The sequence below is a fragment of the Schistocerca gregaria genome, chromosome 4, assembly GCF_023897955.1.
Source record: "Schistocerca gregaria isolate iqSchGreg1 chromosome 4, iqSchGreg1.2, whole genome shotgun sequence".
Taxonomy (NCBI): Eukaryota; Metazoa; Arthropoda; class Insecta; order Orthoptera; family Acrididae; genus Schistocerca; species Schistocerca gregaria.
The window spans coordinates 401354328-401370593 of record NC_064923.1 but is presented as its reverse complement, the minus strand read 5'-3'; the positions used below and the strand labels follow the sequence as shown (position 1 = coordinate 401370593).

The 16266-nt window shown below is 36.0% G+C and overlaps 2 protein-coding genes across 2 annotated transcripts in view; one reads left to right on the top strand and one right to left on the bottom strand.

The window, feature by feature from the left end:
• Positions 1-14047, top strand: part of LOC126267747 (tripartite motif-containing protein 45) — a 151173-nt gene extending 137126 nt beyond the window's left edge. The window contains exons 8-10 of the mRNA XM_049973051.1: positions 706-820; positions 12877-13000; positions 13262-14047. Of these exons, the coding sequence (XP_049829008.1) occupies positions 706-820; positions 12877-13000; positions 13262-13392 (370 nt within the window). The 3' untranslated portion in view covers positions 13393-14047. The remainder of the gene's footprint in view (positions 1-705; positions 821-12876; positions 13001-13261) is intronic.
• The window catches only part of LOC126365901 (calcium load-activated calcium channel), a 34932-nt gene continuing 30333 nt past the window's right edge, over positions 11668-16266 (bottom strand). The window contains exon 5 of the mRNA XM_050008621.1: positions 11668-14157. Within this exon, the coding sequence (XP_049864578.1) occupies positions 14065-14157 (93 nt within the window). The 3' untranslated portion in view covers positions 11668-14064. The remainder of the gene's footprint in view (positions 14158-16266) is intronic.

Genomic DNA, 16266 nt, shown 5'->3' with positions numbered 1-16266 from the left:
TATGTTTAACCATATTACAAGTAGTTCATGCTTTTGTTCATGAGAATTGTTTGAGTAACAAATGTGTGCCCGCAGTATTAACTGCATCTTTCCATGTCTTTATCAGCTCAGCCCCATATACTTGTAGGCTCTTCATGATGGAATCTACTCAATAAAATGCATTCACCAATACCAAGTAGACTGATTTTGATTAAATTTGCCACAAGAACACCTTTCAAGGCTGAAAAATCATTGCATGCTAGTACACCATGATAAACAGTTCCTTGGTAATGTAGAGTTTCACTTAATTTGAAATTACATAGTACATACACATTTTCTTCAATGACAAATCAGCTGTCTAATTTTAAGTTAAGTAATTCATTCACTCAGTCAACCACTGGGTTCCAATGATAATCAAGAATGATAACCTTAACGGGTGTGGAACAAGTTAAGATACACATTAAAAAAGTGAAGGTTCCATTATAAACTACATTAATAAACTTTAGTTATTATATGGATGAATCTTAAGAGAGAAATACTGCATGATATTTAAAAAATATAAATTAGTAAATATTGATAAAGTAATATTACAAAACATAATTATTCAAACACAACACAAAACTGATTATCATGACATTCTTCTTCCATAGGTATGCAGCAAAGGAAATTGACACTCTTATGATAAGAAATAACTTATTACGGGTATTTAAAGTCATTAAATTTCAGGAAGATTCCTATTCACGTGGCTGACCGTCGAGATGGAACATACTTGCTAGTGTTTGTACCAGACACTGCAGGGAACCTCAGTCTCTCTGTCTATGTTCGTGGGAAACCAATTAAGGTAAATCACAGTAATAAAATAAAAATATCTGTACATGTTAGTGTCAAGCCAAAAGATACAGCAGGCATATAAAGTATGCCAATTTTGGCCTTTCTGGGCAACTCTGCTCCACATATAGCAAAAAAGATAAATTAATTTCCTACAGGAATTGTGCTGAAGATGACATAAATCATGTGTTCTACATTCTTTGCTGGAATGTATAAGTGTGGCAGTGCTGCTTGTGGGAGCACATACTGACATTGTGGGAACAGGGTAAAGCTGCTAGGTGCTTTCGGGAGGTTGGGGGAGGGGGGGGGGGGGGGGGGCAGAAAAGGAGAGACGTAAAGGAGAGAGAAAAAAGACTGGTAGGTGTGCTGGCGGAATAGAAAGGCCTGTCTTCAACTTTCTGTGTTAAATTATTAAATTTTTGTGTTAGGCCATTAAAGTTTTGTGTTTGTTCATTCCTAACATCACTATGAGTTTTCATCATCCCTTGCATAAGTTGTATCAATGATGAAAACTCATAGTGAAATTAGGAATGAACAAACACCAAAATATGTCTTCATTCCTGCATTAGACAAAGTTTTTGGTCCAGAACTACTTAATTAAGTCACTTACTTGCTACCAGTACTGCCTCTCTGGGAACAGTATTTGCAATTTTTGGGACAAGCACTGTACTGATTCTCAGAATACGGTGTTACAGAAAATTTAAAAAAGCCTGAATTTGGGAAGGGAAAGGTCAAATTCCTAGGATACACCATATCATTAGAAGGTATTTTGCCAGATGCAGGGAAATTAAATGCAATCAGACATTTTCCACAATGCCAGGACAATAAACAACTCCACTCAAAGCTTACCTGGGCCTGGAGTCTTAAGGAAATTTATTTCTGACCATTCGCTGAACAGTGGTGCCCTGTTAAATTAGTTACAGAAGAATAACCCATGGATATGGACAAATCAATGTCAAACTGACTCTGAAAGCATAAAAAAACTCTACTCAATGCAAATGTATTGTATCATCTAGGCATGTCACAAGAGTTTTGTTTAAGTGCTGACGCATCTTCACAGGATCTAGGCACTTGCCTATTCCAAATCACCGAGACAGATAGACGACAAACACCCAAGATAACTCTTACTGAATGTGAGTGATCATATTCAATAATGGAGCTCAAAGCACTCTCTATAGTGTGGACATTATTTGTGGAGAAAACACACCACAGTCTACCATGACCACCAAGTGCTTTCTTTTCTCTTGACATGCAAACTTCTGCGCAGAAGATTAGCTACATGGTGTCATTACTTGCAGAAACTCAGTTTGAGGTACTGTACATCAAAGGTAAACAAAACATACAAATGTTAAAAGACTTTTTACAACTCATCGAACACAGTTCTGAAATCAGCATCCTACTTATGCAAGACAAAACTTGTCGACTCTATTTCATAAAAAAGTGCAATACCTTGAAGATTGCAAGAAGATTCACACTGGAAGAAGGTAAGACTCAAACTATGTGAAGATGATGATAATAACAACTTAAAAAAGTTTTATATTATTTACAAAGGAATACTATTTCACCAACGTACACCTACCCAAGAACAGTAGTGCATATGTTTACCTAAAAAGTTTGCAGACAAGTTCATTCTTTACACTCACTACGTATGGGGTCATTGTGGTGTTTGTAAATGCACTGATAAGATTAAAACATACTGCTACTTACCCAACATGTGATGCCAAATTCTCCAAGTAATCCAAAAATTCATTACTTGTCAGAACAATAAACATTCCAAAAAATCAAAATAAGATGAACTGCATCCAACAGTTCCCACAAAACGATTAGAATTTCAATCATTGGATGTTGCCAGTTCTTATCCAAAAGGAAAAGGGGGTGTCAAGTAAGTAATTACCCTATGTGGTGTTTTTGCCAAGAACGTTAAGTTGCATGCAGTGATGTCAGTGACTACCAATTCTATTATTAGAAGAATTACAGACGACTCTCGCCTTCGAATAGGGGAGCCACAGACACTGTTATTTGATAATGCACCGTATTTCACAGGTAACAAATGGAAATAAAATAAAACACGTATTGCTATCATGATTCCATCCCAAAGCAAGCCCATAGGAAGGGTGTTTAAGGAATTTAATAGATTTATACGGTGCTACACACCACAGAAAAATACATAATGTATCAAGTTCGTCTCGCCATTTCAGCAAATCATTAATAATTTGCCACATACTTCAACAGGTTTTAGACCAGCTGCATTAATGTTTGAGAAACGATAAACGGATGAGTGGGAAAAAACCACTGCTTAAAGTACTAAAGGGAGATATGTCATTTGATGAAAAAAATACAGCAAGCCTTGATTAATCTAGTAGAAAAGGCTGAGCAGACAAAAAGGTCTTTCAACAAAGATTAGGGTGCACTGTACAATTCCATACAGGCCAAAAAGTATTGCTGCGAATGCACTCAAGAAAAACTTAATCACAAATGGAATCTTGTCAACTGGACCTTTTATAATTATAAGGATCATATAGACTAGCTTACCCTGTAAGTAGAAAGGACAAGGGCCTTTAACCACACACACGGCTATAAAGAAATCTGTGGAATGAGCGAGTCTGACAAAAGGTTAAACCAACTCATCAAATTATTATGCTTGCTTATAGTGAAAATATTTCACTATAAATTATGAAAGATGTTCACTTAATCGCCATGATGCAAATTCACTACTACAATATGTACAACTTGTGACTGCAAATGGATAACTATAGTGGGAGAAATAAATGATGTACCATTATGACAAGAGGCTACACACAAGTGCAGTAGAAATTTTCTGCAAGCGCAGTAGAAATTTGCACCACAGGACAGTGATCTTAGCACATGTGCAAAGGCAAAACAGGTCGAAAATGCTGCTAATCACACCCAACACTCAGGTAACATAAGAAACCTGTACACCAAATACAGTATATGTGAAAGATTATGAATATAAACTGACTACTAAAATAAATACCAAAGTCTGCACTATAGGAATAAAATTAATATAAGGAAAGAGAACTAAGATAAGGATATATTTGTGTGGAAGGAAAGAAAATGAACTAACTACAAGAGGATACTACACACCAGGTTATTATTTATAATACGAGTGTTAGGAACTTTGGCCGGCCGCGGTGGTCTCGCGGTTCTAGGCGCGCAGTCCGGAACCGTGCAACTGCTACGGTCGCAGGTTCGAATCCTGCCTCGGGCATGGATGTGTGTGATGTCATTAGGTTAGTTAGGTTTAAGTAGTTCTAAGTTCTAGGGGACTGATGACCACAGCAGTTGAGTCCCATAGTGCTCAGAGCCATTTGAACCATTTTTTGTTGGAACTTTAATAGTGACAACTATTCATTTACAGCTTGTACAAAATAGATACATGTTTCAAAGTTTTACTGACCTTCAAAGTAGTCACCAGCATTGTGTATAACCTGTTCCCAGCAATGTGGAAGTCGGAGGATACTCTTAGCAGTGCTAGTTGTGTTGACAGTTCGAGCGGCGTGGTCTATTGCCCAACGAATTTGTAGCAGTTCTGAAGCGAATGCCGTGAAGTGTAGTAGGTGGTATAGCACTTAGCAGCCCCATCAGTCAAACAAATCAATAACAGCTTGAACTGTACGTGCTTGAGCATTGTCCTACAAATTTATGTCAGGTCCTGCAGAAAGTGTCATCACTTCTGTCTCTATGCTGTTCATTTTTGGAACAAAACCTGCAACCAGCTTTGAAGGTCAGTAAAACTTTGAAACAAGTATCTATTTTGTACAAGCTGTAAATAAATAGTTGCCACTATTAAAGTTCGAACCCTCGGATATACACAAAAATCTATATTATGACAATATACAAATTAAATTAAACACTACATTATACGAAATCTGTATGGACCATGAAAGAATGAATAATTCTAGGCATATGCTCATGCTCTGAAAAAGCTACAGGATGGGGTAATGATACTATTCCTCATCTCGGACTATATCTGTTCTTTTTATCTGCACTCATCCTATGGAGATGGAAGATATGAAAGAGGTGAGTCAAAGTGATAAAAATGCTGTTAATATTTGCTCCCTCACAAAAAGATTTGAATTCTGAGAATCTGAATAATGAACTAAAAACATTTGCATACTGAATGAATATTATAAGTTAATAGATTAGATTAGATTATTCACCCACAAAAGCGGGGATCCTCCGGGGTGTGGAACATGTCAGATAAACACATTACATAACTGTAATTAGAAAAACTCGAGTTTCACTTATTTTAATGATCCTCAGTCAATAAACAGTAAAATTATGTACACGAATTAAAATTGAACTTCTAATATTTACAGGATTAATGCTTACATCTGCTTTCATTAAATCCATCATACACACAGTAGCTAGTTACTTAGCTATTACAACCAAGTATTGTCAAAAATTAAAGTAAATTATTCATTTCAATGGTCCTCAGTTAAGAACAGTCAAATTATGTACAAGATTTAAAATTAAACTTTCACTATTTGCAGACTTAAGGCTTACATCTGCTTTCCATACATCCATCATTCACACAATACGTAGTTACTTGGCTTTTACAACCAAGTATTGTCAAAAATTAAAGTATAATAAATTTTCATTAAAATGGTCTGCTGCACTTGTTGAGAAATTCATGGATAGAATAGAAGGAGTTGGCCACCAAAAATTGTTTAAATTATGCCTTGTCTGAAACTAAACTCTTAATGGTTGCTGGTAACTTATTGAAAATATGCCTTGGTGAATAGTGGACTCCTTTCTGGTCAAGAGTAAGTGATTTTAAATTTTTACGTATATTGTTCTTACTCCTAGTATTGATACTGTGTACTAAGCAGTTAGTTGGAAAAAGAGATGTATTATTTACAACACACTTCATTAAGGAATAAATATACTGAGAAGCTGTGGTTAGTATGCCCAATTCTTTGAATAGGTTTCGACAGGATGTTCTTGGATTTACACTACACATTACTCTTGTTATACGCTTCTGTACTCTAAAACTTTTTTTCTCGGTTTGTGGAGTTAACCCATGATATGATACCATATGACATAATAGAGTGAAAATAAGCAAAATATGCCACTTTTTTAAATGTTTATATCTCCTATATCTGACATCATTCGCATTGCAAACACAGACTACTTTAGGCGCTTTAGCAGTTCATTAGTATGTCGTTCCCAATTGAATTTATCATCAAGTTGTAATCCCAAGAATTTTACACTCTCAACTTCTCCTATTTCCATGTCGTCATATTTTACGCATACAGTAGAAGGAAATCTCTTGGAAGTTCTGAACTGCATATAGTGGGTCTTTTCAAAGTTTAATGACAGTGAACTGGCTATGAACTACTCATTCGTGTCAGTAAATATTTGATTAGCTGCCCTTTCTAAATTTGTATTTGATTTACTATTTTTGCAAAGTTTGTAACATCTGCAAATAAGACAAACTCGGCATCTGGTAATGTAACAGATGGCAGGTCATTAATACACACAAGAAAAATTTGTGGACCTAGTATGGAACCTTGGGGAACACCACATGTAATTTCTTCCCGATCAGATTATGTCCGATTGCTTACTGCTGAAGTGTTACGTAATGACACCCTTTTCTATTAGTAAGATATGACTGAAACCATTTTGCAACACTAACAGTGATGCCATAATATTTTAATTTACTCAGAAGCATGCTCACACAGTCAAAAGTCTTTGACAGGTCACAGAGTATGCCAGTTGCCTCTAATTTGTTGTCTAATGAATTAAGGACATTTTCACTGCAAGTGTAAATAGCCTTCTCAATATCAGCACCCTAAAGAAACCCAAACTGTGACTTTGACAGTATGTTATTTTCACTAAGGTGCTTCAGTATATGTTTAAACATAACCTTTTCAAATATTTTTTAAAAAGCCGGCATAAGTGAGATCGGTCGGTAAATTGACGGCATTTCTTTGTCCCCTTTCTTGTGGAGAGGTATAACATCAGTATGTTTAAGCCAGTCCGGGAATGTTCCTGTGATAAGTGATTGATTACACTTAAGCTCACATGAACACACTTTTATTAACTTTGTTGATATGTTACAACTTCCTCACGAATAGTGGAAATAGGGAGACCATTTTGAACCTTGCAACGTCCTACAATTTAAAGGCTGAAGTAAAAGCAGCTACCCGAGTATCAGAAACTTGCCAAACAGCTCTTGATCAGTTTCTAGTCAAGAAGAGTTTACACAACACCTCACTAAGAATTTTCAATGCAGGTTTTAGTGATCATCTTGCTCAAATATTAAGCATAAAAGTACAAGGCAGTATTAACAACATGTCTTTCAGAACAGCATATCGAAGTTATAATCAGCATAATGTGAACTACTTCAACAACTTATTACAGAAAGAAAAATGGCTAGGAGTGTACAAAATGAAAGATATAAATGAAAAATTCAACACTTTCATTGATGTATTAACCCATTTCTTTGATCTTGCATTCCCACTGAAAACATTAACCATACGGGGAAACTCTAGAACAAACAGCTGGATCACAAAGGGAATAAGAGTTTCATGCCAGAAGAAAAGACTACTTCATGAAATATGTAACTCAAAAAATTCCCCACCTGTAGTACGCGCATACTATAAAAATACTCCAAAATATTAAGAAACATAATGAAAGCAGCAAAAATAATGCATAATGATGAAATCATTTATAATACAGCTAATAAATCAAAGGCTATGTGGAGTGTTATAAAAAAAGAATGCGGAGAATACAGACAACCTTGGAAAAATATAACACTATCACATAAAAATAAAAAAGTAACAAACCCCTTAGAAGTAGCCAACGCACTTAACAACTTTTTCACAGGTGTTGCTGAAAATATGTTACAATGAAACTTTAAGAGCATTCAGGCAAATGAATATAAAATAAGTGCATGTAGAGGATCAATGTACATAAGTTCTGTTTCACAAGATGAAGTAGCTAAAGCAATAAAAGGACTAAAAAATTCCAAATCGGCAGGTATTGATGGTATGCCTGCAACAATGTTAAAGAAGAGCGCATCAAACCTGATTGAAGTACTCACACATTTATGTAACTGCTCACTTCAGGCAGGCACTTTCCCTGATGTGTTGAAAACATCAAAAGTTATTCCTGTATATAAGAAAGGGGATAAAGACAATGTAAATAACTACAGACCCATCACAATTTCCTCCTGCATCTCTAAAGTACTGGAAAAAGTGAGGTATGAGAAACTTATGAAATTTATTAATAAAAACAGCATCCTATGTAATGAACAACATGGATTCAGAAATAAGAGGTCAACAACAACTGCTATCTATGAGTGCATCAATTCCATCCTAAACCTGATGGACAAAAAACAGGAAACAATAGGAGTCTTTATTGACTTGTCAAAAGCTTTTGACATGGTGGACCATAAAATTCTGCTATCAAAGCTAGAAAGATATGGTATTCGAGGTCTGTCCAACAAGTGGATCAGTTTCCTTCCTGACAAATCGTATGCAGGCAGTGTGCGTCAAGCACACAAATATTGAACTAAAAACTGTATCATCTAATCACTTATCTGACTATAAACAAATAAAATGTGGTGTACCCCAAGGATCCGTATTGGGACCCCTTCTGTTTCTTCTGTACATAAATGATCTAAGCTTAAATATTGATGCACACAAAACAATCATATTTGCAGATGACACCACGATTCTACTAAAAGGAGGTGACAATGAACATTTACAGCAGACAGTAAACACGGTCACGAAACAACTTAGTAACTGGGCACAGAGTAATCAGCTTGTAATAAACAGTAAGAAAACCGTTGCTCTAAAATTCCACAATGTTCCTAACAACAACATGTTTATCCCATCAGTAACTATCGATGACGAGCCAGTTGGTAACAGTACTGAAACCAAATTCTTATGACTTTGGCTGCAGAGTAACATCAGATGGAATAAGCATATTGAATATCTCAATGCTGAACTGAGCAAATCTTTGTTCATTAAAATCATGCTGTAGTGAGAAAACAGTATTGAATGCATATCATGCGTACTTTCATTCTCGTCTTAGATATGGGGTCACCTTCTGGGGAAACTCTAAAACAGCTAATAGCACTTTTAAACTACAAAAAAGGGCCATTAGAATCTTGTTTGGGTGCAAGCCTGGAGACTCTTGTAAACCCCTGTTTAAGAAATCTGGTATTCCCCCACTACCATGTGTATACATTACGGAAACCCTTTTGTTCTTTAAATTAAATGTAATAGGCAAGGACCGGAGACTACAAAAAAACTGTGATATACATGAGCACTTTACCAGACAAAACAGAAACTTACATACGACACAAATCAGCACAGCACTGTGCCAAAAAGGTACTTTTCACATGGGAGTTAAGCTTTATAACAAACTTCCTGAAAACATAAAAGTTATCACTGAGGTCAATACATTTGGAAAATCTCTAAAGTCATATTTACAGCATCACTGCTTTTACTCCATTGAAGAATATTTAAATTTATGAAATGTGTTATATAAATACTTACTTACGTGTAAAGTGTATTATTGTAAGCTTAAATATGTATGCCTTGAAATTACTTTCAGCATGTATATTTATAACTTGACTTGTCCAATGTCTTATGCATAAGCTGCTATGTAGACAACAGGAGCAATAAAATACAATCTACAACCACTAGAATGCTTTGATTTCAAATCTTTATGATGGACTCTATTTCTTTGGGTGAAGTAAGTGTCAATTCCATTTTACTGAGATTGCTTGTGTGCACTGGTCTCAGATATTACACTGCATTATTTACTGAACCTGACAATCCCATGCTATCAGTAAGGGAGACAAAATATTACACTTCTTACAGGCAATGATGCAAAGAACACCCCTGTAATGAGAAGATGGAGAAATTAGATAGCTGGTACCAAAAGAAATGGGCCATACCACAATATGAGTAACTATTTAGATTTAAATATGTGTATGAATATGATAGATTGAATGTTATGTGTGGATATAAAGAAATTATAGTACGTAAAATACTGTGAAGTAAAGTCAAGATCCTGTCCAAAAAAACAGTAACAGATATGAACACCGAATGGCTGCGGGTTGTTATGCTTGCTTGTGTTGATTGGAAACATGAGAGTGAAGTTCTCTATGCCTTTCATCAGAAAGCACGGAATTACAAACTGTTGAGTTAAATGAGATGATCAAAGTAGTTCATGGGAATGCATATATGTACAGTAGAGTCCCGTTAATCAGAACTAATTGGGATTGGACCTTGTTCAGATTACGGGTTTGTTCAAATTAGCGGTTTGTTCAGATTACCGATTTGTTCGAATTAGCCGGACGGAATTACGGTGACGAGTTTCTAGAATGAAGTATACCAAGCAGATAAGTAGGTACACCTTGGTTAACAAATGGGAACAAGTGTGGGAACAATGGATCACTCTCACTCCTTGCCCTTGTTGCTGTGCATTGTTGAGACCTTTGTAGTGTCTGAGGTCAGTGCACTGCCAGTTGGCTAGCAAAGTGCTTGGTTATGTTAGTTATCAATCGCTGGCACGCATATCAGTTGTATTGTAATCGTTCAAGTGTAGTGATGTACGTATTTTCGTTATGAGTAAACGGAAACATACAATGTTAACTCTCAAAGAAAAACTGAATACTTTGAAGTGGATAGACAATGGTGAGAATGTATCTAAACTGGCAACAGAACTGGGTGTTGGTAAAGTAACCATTTGTGATTGGAAGAAGAACCGAGTCAAGCTTGAATAGTCCTGTGCAATGTCTTCAGGAAAAACACTTGAAATTCGGCAGACTTTGAAACAGTCCCAATATGATAAAGTGGATAAAGCTCTTTTCCTTTAATCAAAATATCCACGGGTGTACTGCTGGTATATAGTGTCCAACAGGCACAATATTTCGGCAATCATACATGTCGCCATCATTGGGTGAACTGACAGACTGAGCTCCTGTGAACGTGCCGGCACAGAGATCCGTACACTATGGCTGCTCTGGATGGTTAGGAAGGAACTCTCTACATGGCCCATACATAGGCTGACACAGGACGGAGTCATGCAGGTGCCCATCTCTGTACCACAGATCTATTTGTAGGTGAATCCTTGAAAGGTTTAACAATTGTGGGTGAAGATATATTTAAGTAATAGATTCCAAATATATTAATTGTTTGAACACACTGTTCAACGTTTACATGTGATAACTGTCATAAAAGATACACAGACACAGCAAATAATTTTGGAAACTTTAACTGCCATGCAACCTGGAAAGTAACCAGCATCACCATTATCACTCCTTCCATTTTTTACACAGTTTATTTTATTTTGTTTTCATCAAGCAAAAATCAACTTGCTCCAAACCAAAAAAATGTTCAAACTGTTGTATAATCAGCACAACATTGTGTGCATTTGGGATTACTACTATAGTGAAGGATGGTCGTGTTGCTTGCATTTGAGAACAAAGCACTTAAAATTGAGGAAACATAGAATGAAAACCTGTATTTCTGTTGTTCATAGTTCAATATGTTACACAGAACATTAATGTGGTGAAATAATTCAGTTGTCACAAGAGTAGGAAAAGGAATTAATTATGGCCTTGTTGGATAGTTATTGTAAACATAACATAATAAACTTGAACCAAGATGGTAGTTTACATTGTTATTGCTTGTTTTCTCAATAACTTGTTCACTGTAAATGAACAATTGCTACTTATTTCAGTAATTAAAATTTATTTATAGACACACATTTTGCCTTTAAGAATGTTTCATCAGTCAATGCATTATTTACTGCTTGCATGAAATTATGAGGTTTGTAACAGATTATGGTAATATGGTATTTTTTAGAATATGTCAATGACAATGGGGACAAAAGTATATTTCCATAAACACTGCATTACTGTGGAATTAGGAAAAAGCCACAGAATGGATCCAAGTTACATAAGTGGTACAAAGCGAGAAGTCCTTGAACTTGTAATACATCATACACTTTCCACTGAGTGTAGCACAGAGGTCCAAACTTGCTTTTATTTTCTGGTAACACTGACAAATATCCAGGGTATGAACTGAATAATAAAGCAAATAATTTACGCAAAGGAACCAGTTTATGGTTTATATCTAATAAACTGATTCCTTTTACAGTAAGCACAGCATATTAAGTTTCTCATCCACAATTCTGTAGGTGACATTATTCCAGTACCTCGAAACAGTGTCATGAAGGGGAGCACACTAGATTACTGGGACTGAGGTTCAATGACAAGTCCTCATGGGAGTCACCTTTTTTTAAACTGCACAAGTAGACTGCAGTTAGTAACCTTTATGATTAAAATATTTTCTCTCATCAGTACCTGTGATACACTTTTATGTTAGCTTATTTTTCATTCGTTCCCTCCTTGATGTCAATTGGCTATTTCAGGAGAAAATATTGGAGTTACTAAGGCTATTTCTTGAGCAAAACTGCACAGATGGTGTTAACTCATAAAACTCATAGGACACTAGTTAGCTTCTCACACAATCATCTAACTATGTGTATTCTCTTGTATGATTTGTTGCATAAAACATGCATTTGTCTGAAAACTAACACAATACTAAGGAATTATTTGCACATGCAGAGTACATCCTTCTCGATCATTCAGAAAAGAAAGATCTCATATGGTTTTCAACAGATAAAGTTTGTCACTTATGGAATATAAATACATAGTTCATCCCATAAATTATACACAATCCCTTGCTGCATTAATTGACATGAAAGAAGAAACAAAGTATCATCAATGACAATGAAATCAAATGAAACAACATGTTTACTGTTACCAGTCACTATTTATCTCCATGATGTGTTTGAAAGGTGTAAACCTCCATCATCAGGTGGATTTACATTTGTTAGCATTATGTTATGTGTTGTGTTATGATTTCTGGAGGAACTTGTGGCACTCCAGTGGTAACAAGTTCCTTTCACTGCCTTAAGACATCACATGTAAACTGTCATATTCTGTAAACAAAGATGGTGTCTGAAAATGCCGCCTTTATAAATGTGTCCACTCAAGAGCAACTTGCATATCTTTTACAGGGAAGTCCTTTCCTGGTCTGTGTGAGGACACTGCGTCCTCACCATGGGACATTTCATTGCTGCAGCTTTTGTTCCAGTAATGGGAGCAAAACTGCTACATGTGGATGTGGTGGGAAAATGCCAGGTAATAGAATATCTAACAAAAGGCTTTATATAGGGAAGATAAGGCACAAACATTTTCTTTAACCTATACGTCTTGTATTCTCAAACAATATAACACTTCCTTTCATTATTTTTCCATTAAAATTAAGTTTCCATGCAAACTGTACATGTATATACAATGCATCAATGTATAAGAACCAATGTGAAACTGAAGTTGGCACTGTACAATAAGGACCCACAAATAACAGACATCATCATTACTTCATTTTGTTTATGTCACCAGGTGGCTACCAGGGTTGCGGCCATGGCCATGCTGGACATCCTGGTCGCCGGCATTGGTCTTGCTGTGGGAACATTCTTGAAAATTCCGAGTGTGGATGTACAAATTCTGCTCTGTACCAGTTCACTCTGTGACTGGACATTACTTACATTTATAGGTGGAATTTACTGGGTGCGAGATAAACACAAGCACCACTAGAAGCATGCATTAAATGAAATGATGTGCAGTAACAACTCAGATAATTTATTATTGGAACATGAAAACAAATAAATTTTAAAAACAATTATAGGAAAGTCCAGTGACAAAATATAGCATAGGAACAACTTCATCACACACAAATCACAGCCCCTTATAATGAAACATTTTCCCAAATAAATGTGTTCAACAATTATTATTTTTATTGTACTTCTAGGAAATAAATACATTCAGCTCCTACACCACCCTCTTCCTCAATTAAATTACTTCTTATGTGCATAAAAAATCTCAAATGTCAGTTATTGAATTTTTAGTCACACTCTTAAATCAAAAACTGAATAAATAAATAAAAGACTATATTTCTTTCTCTCTCTCTCCACACACACACACACACACACACACACACACACACACACACACACACACACAGAGAGAGAGAGAGAGAGAGAGAGAGAGAGAGAGAGAGAGAGAGAGAGAGAGAGAGAGAGAGGAGGGGGGGGGGGTGTTCCCTATTTGCCCAACAACCATCCAGTAGCCTCCTGCTTGAAGTGTCCACATCTACTTACTCAAAAAAAAAAAAAAAAAAATTAAGAATGCTTAAGTCCAGAAAACTATTTGAACTGTTGAGGTGGTGGTCCAAAGAGGCCACCACTTTGCTTGCTTGCTGTTCTAGAAGGTGCAAAACCAAGCAGCTTCTGGATGTTCTGGAAGTGACAAAAAATTATATAATTGAAATGTCTTCTTTAAAAGGAAAGACTCAGAGCACAACAAACTAAACAGGAAAAAAAATCATATATGTGCACAATCAATGCAGAGTATATACAGGATATATACTTATATGTTTTTCATACATTACATGCTAACTACAGGAGTGTCAAAACCAATGCAAACCCATGACTTTATGTAAAGATTGAGCTTTTGAAAACTTTTTATTATCGTTTTAAGTAGATACATTACTTCTGACTTATGAAGGAAGGAAAATTAGATTTTCGAACATCCTATTCGTTATGAAATCAGTACAGACAGAAGCTTGGATGGAAGGAAGAAAACAGGTCATGTCCACTTGAAAGGAACCCACACCAGCGATTTTATTAAACCACATAGAGCCTAAATCTGTATCATCAGACAAGAATTTAAAATCCAGTCTTCCCAAATGTGAGCCATTGTCTTAACCACTGCACTAACTAGCTCAGTGATACAAATCAATCTTAGCAGTTAGGCTTCTAATGGTTATCACCTTTTCAACCCAACTAGGCATCCAATGTGCTATTTTGGGTGCATATTTTCACATTACACTCCTGTTTTTTTTTAAGTTCTTTACATATTTGAGGCATCAAAATAAAACACCCGTTTTCTGTAGTCAGAAAAGTACATACTGGAAGAGCAACTGAATTAAAGTATCTTAAATATCTTGTATGTTAATGAGTAACCTGTAGATAAAGCAGTACAGCATGGGCAATTATAACAATGGCAACTTTCAGTGTCAACGATGTTAAGACGGCAATGAAGGATTAATTATGACAAAATCAGAATATGTTTTTGATACTGAAGTTTGATGATATTCCATCTCAGTCATTTCTGGCCTACTCCTTGTTAAGAGTGCATGTAATAGTGTTCACACTACACGAACTGTTTATCTTACTGACAGTGGCTCCCAATAGTTGTGTGAAGTGTTAGTACTGATGCAGAAGTGCCACACAGCCTGACATAAATAACATGTCACACTTGTACCTACTATTAAACTTTTCAGTTTTTGCATCATAACCATGTATCTACCAGTATACTACTTACTTACATGAATGGCAAAATCTGACAAGTGTAGAAAACTAGGCAAGTGCGTCATCATCTGTTTTTCTGAAGTCAGCTATTCGCGGATATAGCACTTGAGCCTGGACAGTAATTGAAGAGGATCTCCGCTGCATTTAACAGCAAATTAAGTGCTCTCTTGGGATTGGGTCCTACCTTGACATCTACATGGATACTCTGCAAATCACACTTAAGTGGCTGGCAGAGGGTTCATCAAACCACCTTCACAATAATTCTCTATTACTCCAATCGCGAAAAGCACATCGAAAAATGAACACTTATATCTTTCTGTGCAAGCTCTGATTTTCTTTATTTTATTATGATAATCACTTCTCTCAATGTTGGTCAGTGTCAACACAATACAATGGAGGAGAAAGTCAGTGATTGAAATTTCATGAGCCGCAACGAAAAATGCATTCATTTTAATTACGTCCTGTCTCATGTCGGTGACACTCTCTCCCCTATTCCGCGATAATACAAAATGTGCTCAATGCAATCAATTAATCCTACCTGGTAAAGATCCCACACAGCACAGCAGTACTCTACAACAGGATGGGCAAGCATAGTGTAGGCAGTCTCTTTAGTAGATTGTTACATTATCTAAGTGTCCTGCCAATAAAACGCAGTCTTCGGTTTGCCTTCCCCACAACATTTTCGATGCATTCTTACCAATTTAAGTGGTTCATAATAATAATTCCTTGGTTTTTCGTTGAATTTACAGCCTTTAGAATTGACTGATTTATCGTGTAATTGTAGTTTAATTGATTCCTTTTAGCACTCAGCACTCGTGTGGATGACCTCTAGGGTCAATTGCCAATTTTTGCACCATACAGATATCTTTTCTAAATAGTTTTGCCATTTGTTTTGATCTTCTGATGACTTTACTAGATGGTAAATGACAGTACCATCTGAAAACAATCTAAGATGGCTGCTCAGATTGTCTTCTAAATTGTTTATATAGTAAGGAACATAGTGGGCCTACAACACTATCTTGGGGAACAAGAGAA